General features: G+C 41.2%; 2 protein-coding genes across 2 annotated transcripts in view; both read left to right on the top strand.

Moving 5' to 3' along the window:
• Window positions 1-10981, top strand: part of plekho2 (pleckstrin homology domain containing, family O member 2) — a 29925-nt gene extending 18944 nt beyond the window's left edge. Inside the window, exons 2-7 of the mRNA XM_037697654.1 lie at window positions 2744-2893; window positions 3029-3151; window positions 6890-6994; window positions 7082-7180; window positions 9074-9376; window positions 9459-10981. Coding sequence (XP_037553582.1) covers window positions 2744-2893; window positions 3029-3151; window positions 6890-6994; window positions 7082-7180; window positions 9074-9376; window positions 9459-10688 — 2010 coding nt within the window. The 3' untranslated portion in view covers window positions 10689-10981. The remainder of the gene's footprint in view (window positions 1-2743; window positions 2894-3028; window positions 3152-6889; window positions 6995-7081; window positions 7181-9073; window positions 9377-9458) is intronic.
• Window positions 10982-13499: 2518 nt separating this feature from the next.
• Window positions 13500-19895, top strand: part of ankdd1a (ankyrin repeat and death domain containing 1A) — a 19999-nt gene continuing 13603 nt past the window's right edge. The window contains exons 1-3 of the mRNA XM_037697653.1: window positions 13500-13655; window positions 13874-13977; window positions 14060-14158. Coding sequence (XP_037553581.1) covers window positions 13622-13655; window positions 13874-13977; window positions 14060-14158 — 237 coding nt within the window. The 5' untranslated portion in view covers window positions 13500-13621. The remainder of the gene's footprint in view (window positions 13656-13873; window positions 13978-14059; window positions 14159-19895) is intronic.

Below are 19895 nucleotides of genomic sequence, written 5' to 3'. Positions count from 1 at the left end.
TTGTAAATGAGTCCTCGTGACTCAATGAGACTAACCTGGATAAATAAAGGTTGAATGAATGATTAAGTCCCAGCTCGCTGTGGACGCAACATAAATGACAAAACCCAAAAGTTTGTTTCAAAAATAAAAAAATGACAATTTATTTTTACAGTCCACGTACAAAAGAATAAAAAAACAACACAGCAATAACTTCTGTTCTTCACACAAAGAAACTGGAAACAATGAGAGTAAATTCATGTTTGAAAAATAATCTGAGAACTTGAGAACAAAAGTGAAAACTCAGCCCTGACAGCAGCTGCTTTTAACTGTAACCGTACTTCTTGATAACTGAGAGCTTTGATGGAAGATAATATTTCTGGGTTATTTTTAAAGTCTCTGAACAAAGAGTCAGCTGCTTCAATGAATGACATCTCTCCGTCTTGAAAGGACTTCTTCTTCTTAACAATTAAGTGACTCACCCGGAATGATGCTTCGGTAGTTGCCTTCACTTTTGTGGTCAGCTGTAGGAAAAAGGACCGCTGTCCAGATAACTGGGATTTTACTTCCTTTTTCTTTCTCAGCTCACTTTTCAGAAAGAAGTCAGTGTCATAGTTTTTGTGAATATAGTCCGAAGATGCCACTCCGGTACACTTGCAGATGAGGCAAACGCACTTTGAATATGACATTGTGAAAAAAAAAATCCTCCCCCATTCCGTATGGAAATGGTAGATTTTTTGCTTCTTACTTGGTCCAGCTGCCCAACTCATTTGACACTTTCTTGAGTTTAGGTTAGAATAAATAAACTGGAGGCTATTACTAGGCAACTTGTTTGTTTTTAGCACGGTTGTATGCACATGCGTGGTGACCTATGCGTTAGAAAAGGTCCGGTCTTAGATTGGCTGCCCTGTATGTCAATCAAGTGATTAATTGTATAGTGAGGATGGATGGCTGATGTCTTAAAAAAAAAAAAATTTAATTAAAATATATTTTTTTAAAGTCTGACGTCTATTTCGCCACGATCTACTCAAATTGCCTTCACGATTGATCGGTAGATCGCGATCTACCGGTAGGCGATCGATGTATTGGGCACCCCTGTCTTAGTGTATGTCTTAGATCCTTGTATACCGTTTCAATTAATACTTTATATTTTTGCTATTTTTGGGTGTAACTGGAACCCTTTGTACACAGTTTAGTTCCACCTCATGTACCACATGTGATACGAATGACAATAAAGAAACTTGAACTGCATGAACCTCTGTGAACGTCAAAGACTTGGAGGTGTTTTATGATGGGGACTGTCTGCTTTATAGTGTTTGCATGGCCCTTTTTTGACACACTATTAACGACCCTTCCAAATTAGATCAGCACCATCTTAAAACAACTTGAGTCTTCAAAATTTCAAAGCAATTTACACATATGCTGTTACTTAAACTTTCACATTTTGGTCCATTTTAGATTACATGATTATTTCTGTATAAATTTAATTAAACCAACCTCACCAGAAGGACCTCTGCAGTTATTTACACTTGCAAATAAGCACATAATTATATGTAAATAACAATCTGTTGCTAAATTGACGCTGGCGTAAAGATCTGTTTACATAGATAAAATATTAATTCTTCATAAATTTCCCACAGAACCACCAAGAGATTGAAATATCCCTTTGAGGCCGCACAGTTCTGTGTCTGCAAACAGTGATACAGAGTAGGAGGGTATCAGGTCTCACAGTTGTTACTTAATGTGATTTATCAGTATAAACTGGAACTTTTCTTTACAAACTTGTCTTTGCATCTGGATGTGAGCCCTTGGATTAAATTAAATGTTCTATAAAATGGTCAGTCCCAACGTTCTGCAGTTTCCAGTGGGCTGACAGAGGTTTCGCTGCAGATCCTTCACAGAGTGATATTCCTGCCTCGTCTTAAACGCATGATGTAAGAGTATTCCCACACCATTACTCACTGGTGCGTGCAGGCGGTGGGAAGAGCGAGTGGAGCTTGCTCACTGTTTACAGTAACTGTTTAATCCACGTATCAGCTGGCATGCCTGTCAGATGTCATACGCTGATATGTTTCACAAACACCACTGACGCATTTTACAACAAACAAATCAAATCTGACCTCAGGAAATAACTTAGATTTTTATAAAATAATTTAAAAAAAATTGCCAAACATCTGTGCACATCTAATAATTACAGTAACATTTATGACTGTTCTATGAATCACTAAAAATACCAGTAATTTTAATTTAAGACAGGCAGTTGCGGGATCATTACATCATTGCATATCGCCCAGTCTTGCATGCTGTTGTGAGATCTGTTAGCATGTGTCGGGATGACTGTCAGCTACTACCACATCAAACTCAAAGCACAGTATCTGTAAGATTGACTGAATTACAGCCATTTTGGCTACTGGCTGCTGTAGGTTCTGTCTGTAGGTTGTAGGTGCCAAATGACCTGTTACCACCAAACACAGCGTGTTATTTAAATAAACACAGAGCTTTTTTTTATCCATGAACGGCAGAGCACTGGAAGATGTCCATATATGTAACTCACACGCAGTCGTGAAGGTATGCAGGTTTACAGTGAAATATCTTAAATTATGAATTTCTTTTAGCTGCTGGTTGCTGTTGGTTTATGTTTCATGCTGAAGTGTACAACGTAGATATTAGATTAGTACCTCTTTTTTTTCACCCACAACAAACCCCAAGAGAAAAAGTCGACTTAGGTGTAAAATGAGTGTGACTTCCTTCCTCTGTATCGCTGCAGGGCACGAAAGAGGACACAGCCCAGCACAAAAAGCCAAAGTTCCTGAGTAAGGCTGGTTGGGTGAAGAAAGCTCACGGCAAACTGTTGACAAGCTACAAAGACCGATACGTCCACGTGGAAAAGACAGAGGTGGTGGTGTATGAACATGAGGTACAGCGCAATAAATCCACGTACTGCCATTCTCTGTGCGCCATCATGAATTTGTTGCTAATTGTTGATCAAATGTCAACACTGACAGTTGGACGGACTACTTTTCACATAATCTACTTGTACGTTGTGTTGCAGGACCTGCAGAACTGCTTGGAAAGGTTTGACCTGGAAAACTATGAATCGTGTCACGAATTAAAGAGCCCGTTCAAGAAAAAACACAGGCTGGTACTGATACGCTCACCCAAGCCTGGAAATAAGGTGAGCTGGGGGACGCTGTGGTGGTCAGTCATGATGGAGTGCAGCATGCTAATGAATAGTAATTACACGTGTGTGATTCGTCCCATTCTAGTGCACGTCTAGCAGAAAGTGCATGTGCCTGTTTATTTGAGCCGAATACAATTTAGGTTAGTTTTTATATCACTATGCAGCATGTACAATAATACAGTTTCTTCACAATGTTTGTTTGCTGTGACTGATTTAGTATGTAAGCATCATCTTACTGGTCAGCATTATTTCACTGGTACATGTGTTTTATAATTTGATTCACTGATAATATATGTGTTTTATAATTTGATTCACTGATTCACGTCATTTCACCAGATCAGATGTCTGTTCCAGTGTATTTTTTAATCATTTTTTTTCTGTGCAGGGCTAACGTGCATAGAGGCATTTAATTAACACAGATCACACTGCTTGTCTTGTTATCGCTGCCTCAGTATCATCAGTTATCATCAGTATCATCAGTTTAGTGAATAACTCTCTTTACAGTGCTGACTAGCTTCTCCAACTCTGATTGGTATTTAGAAATGCTGCTGAAGATTTAAGACTCACGACTCAAAGGAAGATCTATAGTATGAACAATAGCTGGTGACATGACAGACTCTTTAGTGTTTGTAAAAAGAGTTGTAGAGGACATTTATGAATGAAGCTGAAAACAATGATTGGGACTGTAGCTAGAAGCTAGAGCTCGACCAATATGGAAATTTTGGCTATCGCTGATACCGATGTTGAGAGGGGAAGGCTAATGCTGTTAACCGATATAATGGCTGAATTTTTTTTAGGTTTGTCCACTCCCAGGAATCTAAGTAAACAGCTACTTTTAAACCTGTTTTAACACTTGAAGTCTTGAAACAGTCTTGAAACAGTCTTGAAACAGTCTTCCTAACGTGCGTTCACATTTACTGTCCTCCACTATTCACCATTAAAGTTATCAAGTGTTACAAATATATAAATTAAACAAAGAAACGTCCTTCCCTGTTCACTGTTTAAACAGTCATGTATGGTGAAGGTCTAAGTGACCGAAGCTGGTTTTTTAGTTTTTTTTTTTGCAGAGAAGTAAAGATTTCAGACAATGATTTCATCGAGGACAACAACGATAACATTACCAACATTGATATACTGTATTTTACCTCTACGTTAGATTTATTGTTCTGGACAAAATGTTACAAGACAATAGCCTATGCTAGGTTATCTAAACGTTAGCTTGCTAACTTGAGAGGCACGTAGCTAATGACAAGTGAGTTGGAGGATTGAAGAGAATTTATTATTTTTGATGTTTTATTTTGCAGATCAGTTAAAATAAACTTACCTTGCTCTGTTCAGCAAAAGATGCTACACAGTATTGCTCGCTGCTTCAGCTGTGCTGAACGTGAAAGTAAAAGTGAACAGCCATAACTTGAAAGTAGTCCGCATGTGCACTCTGCAGGATACCTTGTACAATTACAGAATTTTTCAGCCTATAAGTCGCGTTTTGTTTCTGTTTTTTGGCATAATTTGCATGCCCTGGGACTTATATGCCAAAGCGACGTATTTATGAATTTTTTCCATATTCATAAACCAATTTTTGGCTGAAATATGGCTGTTTTCATTCATTCTGACTGAAAATATTGAACACTACCATTTTCAGCCGCTAGATGGCAGTCGAGTTGTATGGCATGCCGTTGTATCATGTAATGGGTAAAAAGTGGCTATTAATGACACAATCGGCTTGCCATAGTAGCCACATTCGTCCAGTTCGCCTGGAGCAACAGTCAAATCAGCTTCATTTCGCTCCTTTTTGCCAGTAAAGACACAGCTTGTTCCCAGTGTTTATATCAACGCATAATGGGGCAGTTATCACAGATCACCTATATCGGCCTCAAACATTGGCCCTACCCATATATCGGTCAAGCTCTATTATAAGCTTTAATGCTAGGCTACTAAATTGACATCACCAATTAATTTTCTATTTATTAAAAAATGCCAATTCACAACATATGTACTCTCAAGGCTCTATACAGGAAAAGAAACAGATTTAATTAAAATCCAGTTACACTGAGTTCACTTCAGTCCATCTGAAATACAGTCGGTTTACAACTCAATCCGAAACATCAGGACACGTTACGTAACGGGCAATTTTATCCTTTATTATTCAATATAGACCGATTCTGTATATTTTAACACTTTGAGCCAGCTTTATCTTGGACTACCATGTTTCTGTCTTTGCTGCACCAGTTTCCCTTCAGGTGCTGACCCCTGCTGACTTTAAACATCCCACAATAAGTCATCGCGGTCACAGTCATAAGGGCTCATAGCTTTACAAATGACACCCCCCTCCCATTATTCAAACTAGCTAAGATTGACTTTCTGGGTCAGCCAGTGGTTTTAAACAGCTGGTTGTTTACTAAAGAAACTTTCTGAACTTTATCCTGGTTTGGTACAGTTTTTAAAAACATTCCACATTTTTTCAGGCTGTTTTTATTTTTATTTTTATTCTGCATGTTTGTTTGTTTTTCCCAAAACTTTCACACATTTGTTTCCAGACAGTTTTGTTCCTTGAGAGTTTTCCCAGGAACAAACTTGACAGAACATGACATCTTTGTATCATTTTTAGCCACAGAGGGGAACCAAAAGAACTGGATGCTTCTCTCTGTTTATCTATGGCTCAAAAGTGTGGGAAGATGTTAAATCTTGTGATAAACATCAATGAATGCAATAAGAAATGTTCTAGGCTTTCAAACATGTACCTAATTATTACTGATATTTGTGATAAATGTCCCGAACTCAAAACTTTTGTGATACACCGTTCATTTTAGAGCTGGTAAAGATGATGCCCCATACAGAGCGTGATCACGTATCTGTGCTGGCTGAGTCATATTTATAATTTGATCTACTGTTTTTGATCATTTCAATGTTTAAAAACCATGCTCAGTTTTATTGGTGTCATTAAATGTTTTCTGATATATTTATTTTCATGCCTTGGACATGGATAGGAAGCCTACAAGGTTAAATTGGTAAACTTCACAAACATATTTATGTAACACTTTGAAAGTGATGCCAGTATAATTCAGAGTACTGAAAAGTAAAACAAAAATAATCGTATTTGTCAAATTATTATCGTTTTAAATATCACCATGAACATTTCCCAATAATTGTATTGGTTTAGCCGTGAGATCCTTGAATCTGTTGGTCGTTAATAGTCTCTTGTTGCTGTTGCTCATGAACGAGGGGAGGATGGTCTGAGCGGGACGTGAGGAGCTACTTGGCTGCCTCGTGCGTTCTCCAGGGTAACCTGCTCAGCTCTGGCTGTAGAGAAGCAACAAAAAGGAGAAAACATTTTGAGGAGCACACAGCAGTGATCTGCCACAATTCAGATACAGTCGTCCCTCGTGGTTCACTTCTTGCAGCTTCACTGCGTAGGTTTTTTTTTTTTTAAACCTGTTTTTTTTATATTGTGTGTACTGTACATGCCATCATCATCATCTCCATCGCCAAAGTGTTTAAGAGCACATGAAGTGGTTATAAGAGAGTGGGAAAGGTTTGTAGGAGTGTGGGAAGGGTTTATAAACTTTAAACCTATATGTGAATGCCGCTACTTCACAGATTTGCACCTACCGTGGGGGTCTCTGGAACGTAACCCCCACATTAAGTGAGGGATCACTGCACTCTGGATTAACAGAAAAGTGGACAAGGTTGCTAACTCAATGCAGAGAACGTAATGTCTTACTCTACTGGCAGGTCCATGATGTAAAGTTTCAGACTCAGTCTGCTGAGGAGAAGGAGGCTTGGATGAAAGCCCTCAGCGACTGCATCAGTCGTGCAAAAAACAAAGTCTTTGATGAGGTAAACTTTTGATCCTCAGTCTTAATTTCAGTCACTTTCCTTCTATACACACAGTTTCTAGAGCTCAGATTTCTTCATGTTTTCCAGGTGAAGGTTGACGAAAGCATCAATTTAGAGCATGTTACTCGAACAAGACCCAAAGGTAACTGTAACCGGCGGCCACCAACCAGGATACACATGAAGGAGGTACGTATGTTGTCTGTCAGCAGGTGGGGACACACATCCACCAGGCAGTTCCACACCCACACTGAGTAGTTGAGGATTTTAGGAAATCATATTTATGTTTCATCTCCCTTTTTGGAGAGTTGGTAGTGGATGGTTTAAACACATCCACTCCATGAGTGTAACGCTAACTTGACGCTAAACCAAATCATTCTGATTGTTGTCGTCCCTCCTCAGTATTTTTTATCTTATGTTAATTTCCATTTGAGTCACCGTTACAAAACTGAAAACAATATTTTAATGTTGTTTCATTAATTGAAAAAAGGGATTTTTAAGTAAATTATATCTTGCTTACAACAGCTAAGTTAGTTTACGTTTTGGCTTACAGGTAGTTTTACTTTACTTAACAAGAATGAAGCAATACTTATGCAATTTTTTTATTCTATTCAGGGTTCCTTTGTCTTTTTGTTTCTCTCTTTTTTGCTTAAATCGATTGCCTTTATATAGTTAACATCAGGGCTTAATTTGTAAACTGATCCATACTGGAACATAAATAGTGGGCAGCGGGTGGGGTGGGGGAGTGCGGGCCGATGGGTGTGTGGGTGGGGTGCTGGTGGGGGAAGTGGAGGGAGCTTGCGTGTCCTCCCCCCTTTAAATTTTTTAATAAAGTAGATGCTATTTCATGCATTTTGGTGCAGCCCATTTTAACGGGTTGTTAAACAGTTACCTACATTTGTAAACACTTGATTCAGTAACTATATTAGAGAGCAACAACAGGTTGTGTGTGAATTGAGCAGCTCCGATTCTGTCAAGCATCCCCCCCCCCCCCCCACACACTTTATGTTTCTGAGTCTAACTCTTCTCCGCTGAATTCATTCCTGCGTTGTTGCTCCTGCTGCTCCAGTCTCAATCACCACTGCCTTCTCAGGTGTCCAACTAATGACAAACATCCATCCATCCATTTACTTTATGAAAGTAAACTGGACGGTCTTTTCGACATGTTGATCGCTGTTATTTTGACAAAGTAACACCGTTGTTTTGATACGTGATTAATGAAAATAATACTCAAACATTTCTCTCGTTGTATTTTATTTACCGTAGCTAAGCATTTTTATTTATTATGTCTGAAACATATGCGTGAGTTCACATCAGCAGTTCTGGAGACGCTCCTGTGCGTAAAGTATGGTAAGCTAAGTGGTCCATTAATAGTCACTTTACCACACGTCTGGTTATTAATGGGCTACTTGGCTTGCCATAATGATGAATACACTTCATCCCTGCGGGACATGCAGTCTGCGTCTCTGCTGGGCAGTTGTATTTTTAATAAATAATGAAAATATCAATGTGCGATGACTTTGGACTTTTAGGGGCAGAGATAAGAGTTGCCGGATCCGAGCGAACAGTTGCCAGAACGCACCCGGTCAAAATGAGAGACTTTCTGGATCTTGTTCCAGCAGGATCCGGCTCAAATAAAGGACTGGTTAACATGTTTGAAATAATCCAAACAAACAAACAATAGTTGGTTTCATTTACTCAAAACAGAAACACCAGATGTTTGTGGTTAAAGTGGCATTATGGGTAAGCAAACAGCCAAACGTCCTGATGCTGCTCAACAATCCAGGTAGATAAATCTAACAAGGTTGAGTCAGGTCCTCTGGACAGATTCTTCTTTGTTGAAATCTTTTATTGTTAAACAGGGGCGGACGCCTCCATGTCTTACAGGACATGACTCTTATAGGACCTGACTCAACCTTGTTAGATATAACCAAACATTGTAATTGACACTGTCTCTTAATAGGCCAATGAATAGTTTCCTATGAATCAAAATGACCTCTAATGTACAGCCTTTACTGAAGAAAGCACATTGTATATTTTAAATGAAATATCTGCCTGGTTTGGATTTTTTTTACCTTTTAGGTAGCGGATGTTTCATGTGATGGTATCCTGCGTTTGGACCTTGATCTGGAGGATGCAGTGATGCCTAATGGGACCCACCGTGCCAATACAGATGGCACTGAGACCACTAAGGGAGCTCAAACAGATGCTGGCAAAGTTTCAGGGAATCCATTAGTGCCAGTTGTTGAGGAGGATGCTCAGGCTGAACCAGAAGCCCCTACCCAGAAGAAAGCCATCAAACCACCTATGCCACCCACCAAAGAGGCTAAGTCCAAGTCAGCATCTGAGGATGAACCTGTTACAAATGATGGTCTGGAGAAAAAGGTTTGTTTTTTATGTAACTGTGCAGAAATCTTTGTGAAAGTATCTCTGTGCAAATTATTTATTGTTTTTCATGGTCCTGAAGGTACCGGTGCCGCCATTAAAAGAAGCCAAACCCTCTGAAGAAGCTGCAAACGATCAAAGAGCTGGAGTGAAGAAAAAGGCAGGGCCACCGCCGCCGACCCCTCCCAACAAACCCAGCACCAGCAGCTCCTTGAGCAATCTTACTGAAATCTCGCCGTCAATGCCAAATTCCCACCCTCCCACTCCTCCAGCCAAAGAGAAAAAGCCTCTTAAAACTGCAGCGGAGCTCGATCAGCAGGTTCAAGCTGCAGCTGATGAGAAGAAGGAGAAGGAGGAGGATAGTGGCAGTGAAACAACAGAACCAGCTGTGGAAACAGACGAGTTGAATTCAGACAAAGTTGAAGACGATCAACTTGAGAGTGCTGCTGCCAAAGAGAAAGTTTCTGATGAAGAGACACCTGAGGCAGTAAGCTGTGGAATAATAAAGACATCTGACAATGACCAACAAGAACCTGCTGCACCACAGGGGAAAAGCCTAAGTCCTCCTCTAATCTCCAAGAAAAGTTCTGAGGACCATGTTCCTCCTGCCACGCAGAACAAAACCGACCCCTCAGCTATAACTAAGCCTGATGCCCCCTCAGTTGTTGTCTCCTGTAATGACCCCCTCACTGACAGCCTCAGCCTTCTCTGTCACTTGTCTGGAGAGAAGAAGAAGAAGAAGAAGGCAGAGGAAAAATCTGTAGACAGTGGTCAGCACTCAGATGATGAGAGTGAAGGCTCTGGGTGTGAAGACTCGCTGGCAGCCTCCACAGCTGCACTCCGAGGAAGCAACGTCGCTCTGGACGTGTTGGACGCCTCCGACGACAGCATCCAGGTCTCTGTTAATTTAAGACCATCAGCTGAGCTTCAGGTTAGACCAAACGCTTTCCCCTGTCGGCGGTCGCAGCCACTTCAGAAACCTCCCAAACCCTTAAACAAGCCCAGGTCAGCCTCCATCGGTGACCTGCTGTCCGAGCCTTCAGACTGTTCTCAGAAACAGCGCGGCAGAGCTGCCGATAAAAACACACCGGCTCTAAAGGATGATGTCACAAACCTGGAGATTGAAGTGGCTCTGGAGATGGAAAAAACGAGTGAGCTCCTGAGCAAGGCACAGGGGGAGAGTTGTGGGGAGGACGTGCCTGAGGATCTGCTGGCTAAAGCCTTGGAAAAGCTGAAGAAGGCTGACAAAGTCCTCAGGGAGGTCAACAAACTGAAACTAACAAAAAACACAATCGACAGGATGAGCTGGTGAATACTGGCTGCAGCAGAAAGACTGATGGTTAAAGCCTTCACGTGGACAGTGTTTTAGCAGCTGTAGATTAGGAACCCAGTCCTGTGGAGACTTCGCCTGTTTGATTTGCACGAGGCCTAAAGATGATAAGTGTAAAAGGGTAACAAAAAGTGATGTGGGTATTCACAGCGTGCTTCTCCTCTGCAACACAGAGATCCGTCCTGGTTTAACTCAAAATGGTTAAAGGAAGATGCACTTGATTTTGATGAAAAATGTAAACGTTTTCAGTCAAAATGCAGCTGATGCTGAAGAAAGGGAGAGTTTGTTGTAGCTTACATCAATCAGCTTCAAACCACCAGAGTGGGGGGAAAAGTTTTCAGTTGCAAGTTCTTGAAAACTGGAAATGTGCTTCACAAATGCGAGAGAAACCAGTACAGCTACTTTAGCTACCGTATTTTTCGCCGTATAAGTCACACCTTTTTGCAAAAATTTGTAAGTCCTGCGACTTTTACACCGACTAATATACGTTTTTTTCCCCCAATATTTATAACCCAATTTTTGGCAGAGAGCTGACGATTTCATTTGTTCTGACATGAAAAATATTAAACTATCATTTTCAGCCACTAGAGGGCGCTCAAGAATTGTGGCAAGCCAAGTGTCTCATTAATAGGTAAAAGTGGTTATTAAAGAGACACTTGACTTGCCATACCAAACCACCTTTTTCTTGCTCCGGAACTCCTGGCGCAAACGTCAAATCAGTATCATTTCGCCGCACCGCCCAGGTGAAATGAAGCTGATTTGACCATTAAAGTGCATTTATTAAGGAAAAGTTAAGCTGAGACACACCTTTACTATAATGTCGAGCAAGCAAATAGTAGTTTTTAGGTATTTATCTTGTTAAATTTCGAAGACATGTGCAGCGAGTCCTCCGTCTGTGTGCTCAGCAGCCGCAAATTGATTATTGAAATGCAGCTGATCTGACCATTAAAGTGCATTTATTAAGGAAAAGTTAAGCTGAAACACACCTTTACTATAATTTCGAGCAAACAAATAATTGTTTTTAAGTGTTAATCTTGTTAAATTCTTGTTAAAGTCCTCCCGTGCACGCTTCCGCAGCCGCCATTTGGCAACCAATCAGTTTTTGGCACAACACCAGCCCATATTTCCGGGTGGTCAGTGGTGTTGCGTAATAGATGTGACTTATACGGCGAAGCTATTTATTTATGTGGTTTTTTTCCCACTTTATTAGACATATATGGACTGATGCGACTTATACACAGATGCAACTTTTACGGCGGAAAATACGGCTACTGAGGTTTCAGGGTTTAGCGAGGTTCACTTCTTGGACCGAAGGGTCTCGTGTTTGAAAGGTTTAAGCAGCATGTGCAACGATTTGCTTACAATTAACTCAGTGCAATTATTTCTCTGCAAAGCGATGCTTAGTGTCCCTCAGTGTATTTGTGTTGTTTTTATGTATGAAAAAAATCAAACATTTGCTGAGAAGAAGAAAAAACAGTGACTTGAAGGAGCTTGTAGAATTGTGAACAATAAAATAATAAAAACAAAAGTACTTAAAGGGTTAACACCGAACTGAACCCGTTTTAATAGTTTCATATGGAAACGTCACAGCCTCTTTGTTTTCAGTTTATTGGAAGGAATTGTTAATTAACTGTACATAATTTTTCATTTTGCTGCATTGTGTTAATCATAGATGAGTGAAAATGTATCCAGATAGCTCAGGAGCTCTTTGAATTATTGTCTCGGACTAATCACACGGCTGAAGCACATGAAGGAATATTTCTGTTTCACTTAGACCACAGTTTTATAAAGATTTTTGTACTTGTACATAGAATAAAATGCCTTAAGAAACTCAGTCTAACTCTTAAAATTCAGCTTTCCATAAACGTGTCTTAATGGTGTTTATCTGCTGACCAAGAAAAAGTTATGTAATTTGAAACACAAAAGTATTAATTCACATTTTAAATGTATATGTCACCAGAATACTTTATTAAATATGTCTCATCATATAAAGTAAAGAAGAATATTTTAAAATACAGTATTGGTTATTGTTTGGAATGTTGATTAAAATCAGACAATGTGGAAATAAAGAAAGGGAAAATGTTTGCTTATGCTTTTGTTTTCGATTTAACCAAATAAATGATAGAATTTGCATCTATCTGTGAATTTTTTATTAGTTTTTGTTGATTTCACAACATTCAATAATACATTAAGGTCATTTTAAAACCCCAAATCTAATAAACTGTTTTTAACTTCATTCATAACACATTTTTGTTTGTTACAAGCCATAAATATTTAACAAGGAGTTAAAATTGCAGAAAGGCAAACTTGGAGGAAATGCTAAAGATTTGGATATAAAACTTGTCACGTAAAGGTTTATGTGTCCAAATTATTAAAGATTCACAATGACACGTGTACCAAAGTAGTTTTGTCAAAGAAAATATTTTAATCCTCCAAAAGTATAAACATTTGGTAACACAAGTGAGAGTTTAAAGGAAATAATAATTATCAGTGGGACTTTACATCTTTATGCCTGTAGCAATGCAAAGATGTAACACCTTATATGTTCAAATCATTAAAATAACATTCATGGTCACCAACACTGCACAGTCTGCCATTTATTTCCGAGTATTTTCAGAATAATGTGTCTTTTTTTTTTTACCGAAAAACACTAAATATAAATCATATACTCGTGTTCATTATAGTTTGGATAATTTTGTTAATTTATTAGGACACAAACTGACAGAGGAATTAGGAAACTGAGCTCCTTTGCAAGCTTTATTTTGAAGAGAATGACCGGAAGTGACTGGTCACGTGCCAGCGCCTTGACCAGTGACAGTTCATCAGCGGTCAGCGCTTTCATCTGGGGGCACATCAAAGGCAGCCAGCCGCAACATGACAGAGGTGAGAGGCGCGAGCCTCTGAAACGCGCCAGCATGGAGGACGGGCTGGTGTCGGAGGAAGATATCTGTGAGTAACATCAGCGGCTTTTATTTCCTGTAGCGGGTTTACAGCTGGAACTACAAGCAGGATGTCCGGCTGTAAGAGAAGGGAAACATGTTCTGTACATAGCGCTCGTGTATCGGTAATGCTGCCGTCTTTAAGTATATCAACACATGAGCTCGTGGGGGCTGCACGTGCTCCTCGCACAGGAGCTTTTTAAACAAGCTGTGTCTTGTCGCTGACAGTGCTCTGGTCCGAAAAGGAGCTCCACGACGCCACGAAGAGGAACGACACCGAGAAACTCGTGGAGCTGATGAAGAGGGGCGTGAGTGTCAGAGCCAGAAACAAAGTAAGTCCATGGAGGCGCTGGCAGAGCTGCTGTCTTCTGGCTGACTCTGGATCAGCTGAGTAACGTTGATGTCTCTGCACAGACAGGCCGGAAAGCATTGCACTGGGCAGCAGGAGCTGGGAATGAACAGGCTCTGCGTCTCCTGCTGGACCACGACCGAGATGTGGATGAGAAGGATGCTGTACGTACCAAACGGAGTCTTTTTAAAAGCTGTGATCCATGATGTGACAGTGCTGCTGCTTCATGGTTAACAGAACACGCACAAAACAAATCTCAGTTTAAAATAGTCGCAGCAGTTCAGTGGAAATCAAAACGATGAAAACATTGAAGTTCATGCTCAATGATCCAGGTTAAAAAAATACAACAAAGTTAAGTCAGGTCCTCTGGATGGTTTCTTTCTTCTTCTTTTTTTTTTAAACATAAAGACCATCATTCGAGGAGCCACAGCAAACTGAGGAGAGGAAACAAACTCGGGGGAGAGGGCGGACTCCAGAAACCATCTTATCACCATCAAACTTGGCCCATAGACACACACACACACACACACACACACACACACACACACACACACACACACACACACACATATATATATATATATATATATATATATATATATAAATATTCACACACACTAGACGCCCCGTTGAGCGGGCTGGCCCACTGCAACGATACGTCAGAGCGTCCGCCATTTAAAATGTGGTGGAACTGCCGGTCATTTGATGCAAAGAAATGGACAGAACTTCGTAAAACAACCAGGCACCAAAGACAACATTTGTAACTTTTAACGTTAAAAGTTACAAATGTTGTCTTTGGTGCCTCCAGTCATTGTCACTTTATTTAACGTTGGCTGGAAATGGACAGGCTGTATAACTCTGCAGTAGTTTTTTTTTTTTATTTAATTTACAGTAATTTTAGTTTTTGCACTGCAGCAGTTATTTGTCCTGGAGCTCTGCCTAACTACAGGGACGACAGCACATTCATGTACAGTTTTGTATGAAGGTACTGCACAGATAGGATGGAGGGCTGCGGGGGGTGAGACAGGCGTTGCCGTCTGATACGTACCCGCACCTCCTCTCCTTGATGTCCGTGGAAAACCGATGTAGTCTCTTACTGTAGCTGTTGACAAATGCCTCCAGGTTAAAAACCACCAGGTCTGGTTGAGGTCCGCTGTCCACAGTGCTGTTGAATCCAAGCAGGTCGTCTCTACTGGAAGCTGAGAACAGGTGCTTTAATTAGCTCCGCACTCAGGTGCCACGTTTGTGCCAACACCACCAGTAGCAGAATTACGATTAAATCCATATCACTGAATTGTGACATGACTTAAGCTAATCTGCATGTTGCGAGTCAAACATGAGCTGAATGACCAGAAATTCACAAATTAAACTTGTAGTACTTCAGATCGTCCAGACTTCGTCCCCCGCTGCAGGGTGCTGCGCAGCAACCTTGAAAGAATATAAATCGCCCACATCCTTTTACTTCAGTGTTAAATTAAGAACATATTAATTATTTATTACAATCAACTATATTATTTTATAAGTTATTTATTAATTAAGAACTAAATCTTATGAGAGGAGATGGAGTGATAGCCGTTCTATTTCGTATAGGCTTCGCCCTTTAAGGCTATCGCTAGTGGGTTTATCCCGTCGCACGCAGCGCAGCACTGAAAACTTTAGTCCATGCCCACTGGCTGTGTGGGCCCCACCCCCGGTCCGTATAAATTACAGTAAGACTGGGCAATTGGCTCCCATTTTTTCTTCAGCCAGCTAGATAGCACTGTCAGAAGAACGAAGAAGGAAAAGTTGTCCAGCTTTGACCAGCACAACCTTTGCTAAGGATGCCCGGGTCTCCGCCACGCCAACCTCCTGCCGTCCCGGTGAGCTCTTCCTCCTTGAGGAGAAGCGGAGATGAGCAGCCTTGTTCAAGGTAAGCGCCGAGGAGTGCTTTTCCGTGGTGGGACGCTATGCGTGGGACGACGCCACCGCCTTTCTTTAACGCAGAGTCACGCAGTGAATCGAATGACTCCTCCGAAAAAGGCGATGCTGGAAGCAACCTCACTGCCCCTTCCCTCCTGGAGAGTGTAGTGACGGAAGAAGAGCGGTCGAGCGGATGCTCAGCCACCTCGGCTCTTCCCACATCAGGACCACACCACTGCCAGCCGTCAGCACCCTCCTCTCGGAGCTGCCCAGCATAATCCAGAAGGCTGCTAACAGAAAGGGACTTTCCATCCCTTGCCTCCCTCCGCTCTGATTGGATGATTTGGCGGGAAGGTTTGGCTCCGCCTTGGCTCGTCGCCATGATCCCATCTGGCCTCGCTGTCCAGCTGTGACGTCACACTGGAACGAGGCTGCAGCTTGGCCTGGCAAGCTGAAGACATCCGTCTCCACCTTTGCCTCCATCTCTAGAGTGGAGGGTTTTACTGATCAGTGTTTTTCCCTCGGTCCACAAATTAATGGATTCATCCTGAGGAGCTGTTGGTCTGCTCTGTTCATCGTTACTCTGTTACAATTCGTATCCTCCGTTGTTCCTATTCACAGCAGCAGGTCTGCTATCTCAGCCTTTTTTCTCACCAAAGATCTTTTCTCTGGTGCGCTCCTGCGCATGGAGCATGCAATTACGCAGCGCGTAATTACGCACACAGAAGGCTGAGTGATGAAATATTTTTTTGTGCAAGCAGGTGCTTCATATTGTGTCTGAATGGACCCAGTGAGGCATAGACTACATCCTGCTTCGCCTTTAACCCACTAGCAATAGTCTTAAAGGGTGAAGCCTATATGAAATAGAACGTTGGTTACGTACTGGAAGCCCAGATTCTATGAGTATAGGCGCAGCCCTTTAAGCTCTGGGCCTCACTGGCTCCTAAATGGCTGAAGAAAAAAAGCTATTTGGGAGCCGATTACCCGGTCTTACCGTAATTTATACGGACCGGGGGTGGGACCCACACAGCCGGTGGGCGTGGACTAAAGTTTTCAGTGCTGCGCTGCACACGACGGGATAAACCCACTAGCAATAGCCTTAAAGGGCTGCGCCTATACTCATAGAATCTGGGGTTACAGTACGTAACCAACGTTTTGGGTCTAACCTCAATGTTATGTGTGATTTCATGCAATATTGTGAGATTTTCAATGATCAGTTAGTTCTCGGAGTACAAATTACTGTTAATTGTCAGCTAGAACCATAACCAGATTTTGGCTCAACATCTGTGAGGAGGCGGGCCCATGATCGGAAGGTCCCCGGTTCGACTCCCCGGACCAACAACATCAAAATGTGGGTGGGAAAGGTGAAGCACCAACACCTGCCTCCACCTTCATTTGCCTCACTCTGAGACCCTGACCCCCACCATGTGCTCCCCCTAGATAGCAGCTCTCTGGTCCACACAGAGGGCTGTGGTAGCTCGATGGTCTGTGGTTGTGTCAGGAAGGGCATCCGGCGTAAAATCAATCGCCAAATCTTCGTGTGAGTTAGTTCACTGTGGTGACTCCTGAGGAAGGAAGCAGCTGAAACGGACCTAGCACCAGAGGGCGGGCCCGGTCTGCCTATTCAGGTATTCGCCAACCCCCCAAGACAGATTACAATGCCATGTAAATAAGTTGAACCTATGCAATGTATTGACTCAAGACAACCAGTAGAGGGTGCTGTAGGCTATTAAACTGGACTTTTAGAGGTATAAAGAAGACAAACTAGTTTTCCAACCGCTAATAATACCGCAAGAAGAAGGTTAAGAAGACACTTTGACATGGTCATATGCCAAAATGGACATCAGAACTTGGCTGTTGATTGATTTAGATTTGATTGTTTTTTTAAGATGGATTTTCCACAGATTTATTTATTTATTTATTTGCATGTCAGATTTGTTCAACCAAAGAGTGGAAATGTTAAAAATGTTCAGTATTTTTTTAAACATCTCTTCAGGAGAAGTTCATGTGCAGTTACCTTCATGATTCTGGTGTTAATGTGTTTCAAACACAAGGATTAATGCGGTGCTAGTTTCTATGATTTATGGAAAAATTGTTTATGCAAACTTGAGCACAATATCTCAGCATGTTCTGGTGACTACATGTCACTGTTTAAGTTACAAACCGGATTCCAAAAAAGTTGGGACACTAAACAAATTGTGAATAAAAACTGAATGCAATGATGTGGAGATGGCAAATGTCAATATTTTATTCGTAATATAACATAGATGACAGATCAAAAGTTTAATCTGAGTAAATGTAACATTTTAAAGGAAAAATATGTTGATTCAAAAGTTCACAGTGTCAACAAATCCCAAAAAAGTTGGGACAAGTAGCAATAAGTGGCTGGAAAAAGGAAATTGAGCAAATAATGAACAGCTGGAGGACCAATTAACACTAATTAGGTCAATTGACAACATGATTGGGTATAAAAAGAGCTTCTCAGAGTGTCAGTGTCTCTCAGAAGCCAAGATGGTAAGAGGATCACCAATTCCACCATTGTTGCATAGAAAGATAGTGCAGCAATACCAGAATGGTGTTACCCAGCGTAAAATAGCAAAGACTATTAATTTATCATCATCAACCGTGCATAACATCATCAAGAGATTCAGAGAATCTGGAACAATCGCTGTGCGTAAGGGTCAAGGTCATAAAACTCTACTGGATGCTCGTGATCTCCGGGCCCTTAAACGTCACTGCACCTCAAACAGGAATGCCACTGTAAAGGAAATAACAGAATGGGCTCAGGAATACTTCCAGAAAGCATTGTCAGTGAACACAATCTGAATCAGAATCAGTTTATTATCGCCATGTCAATGAACGAGGTTCACAAACTAGGAATTTGCTTCGACATAAGGTGCGAATAGTAGTAAAGTAAAATAAAGTAAAAATAAATTAAAAATAAAAAACCGTGCCATCCGCCGTTGCCAGCTGAAACTCTTCAGTGCAAAGAGGAAGCCATTTCTAAGCAAGCTCCACAAGCTCAGACGTTTGCACTGGGCCAGTGGTCATTTAAAATGGAGTGTGGCAAAATGGAAGACTGTTCTGTGGTCAGATGAGTCACGATTTGAAGTTCTTTATGGAACACTGGGACGCAATGTCATCCAGACCAGAGAGGACAAGGATAGCCCACGTCGTTATCAACGCTCTGTTCAGAAGCCTGCATCACTGATGGTATGGGGTTGCATGAGCGCTTGTGGCATGGGTGGCTTGCATGTCTGGAAAGGCACCATTAATGCAGAGAACTATGTTCGGGTTCTAGAACAACATATGCTCCCATCTAGACGTCATCTCTTTCAGGGAAGACCCTGCATTTTTCAACACGATAATGCCAGACCACATTCTGCAGCAATCACAACATCATGGCTACGTAGGAGAAGGATCCGGGTACTGAAATGACCAGCCTGCAGTCCAGATCTTTCACCTATAGAGAACATTTGGTGCATCATAAAGAGGAAGGTGCGACAAAGAAGGCCCAGGACGATTGAACAGTTAGAGGCCTGTATTAGACATGAATGGGAGAGCATTCCTATTTCTAAACTTGAGAAACTGGTCTCCTCTGTCCCCAGACGTCTGTTGAGTGTTGTAAGAAGAAGGGGGGATGCCACACAGTGGTAAAAATGGACTTGTCCCAACTTTTTTGGGATTTGTTGACGCCATAAAATTTGGAAACAACAGATTTTTCCCTTAAAATGATACATTCTCTCAGTTTAAACTTTTGATCTGTGATTTGTGTTCTATTCTGAATAAAATATTAGATGTTGGCACCTCCACATCATTGCATTCAGTTTTTATTCACAATTTGTTTAGTGTCCCAACTTTTTTGGAATCCGGTTTGTATTTGTTTTGTATTGCGTAATAAACAACATGTGGTTATTTCACTTGCAAGGTTATGTAAATGTTTATTTGTGTATTTATGTAATATTGCTATATTCATTCATTCAACCTTTTACCCCCCCCCCC

Source organism: Nematolebias whitei, chromosome 2, assembly GCF_014905685.2.
Source record: "Nematolebias whitei isolate Nwh7 chromosome 2, NemWhi1, whole genome shotgun sequence".
NCBI classification, from domain to species: Eukaryota; Metazoa; Chordata; class Actinopteri; order Cyprinodontiformes; family Rivulidae; genus Nematolebias; species Nematolebias whitei.
Note: the sequence above shows the minus strand (reverse complement) of the source record. Positions and strands in the feature narration are given on the sequence as shown.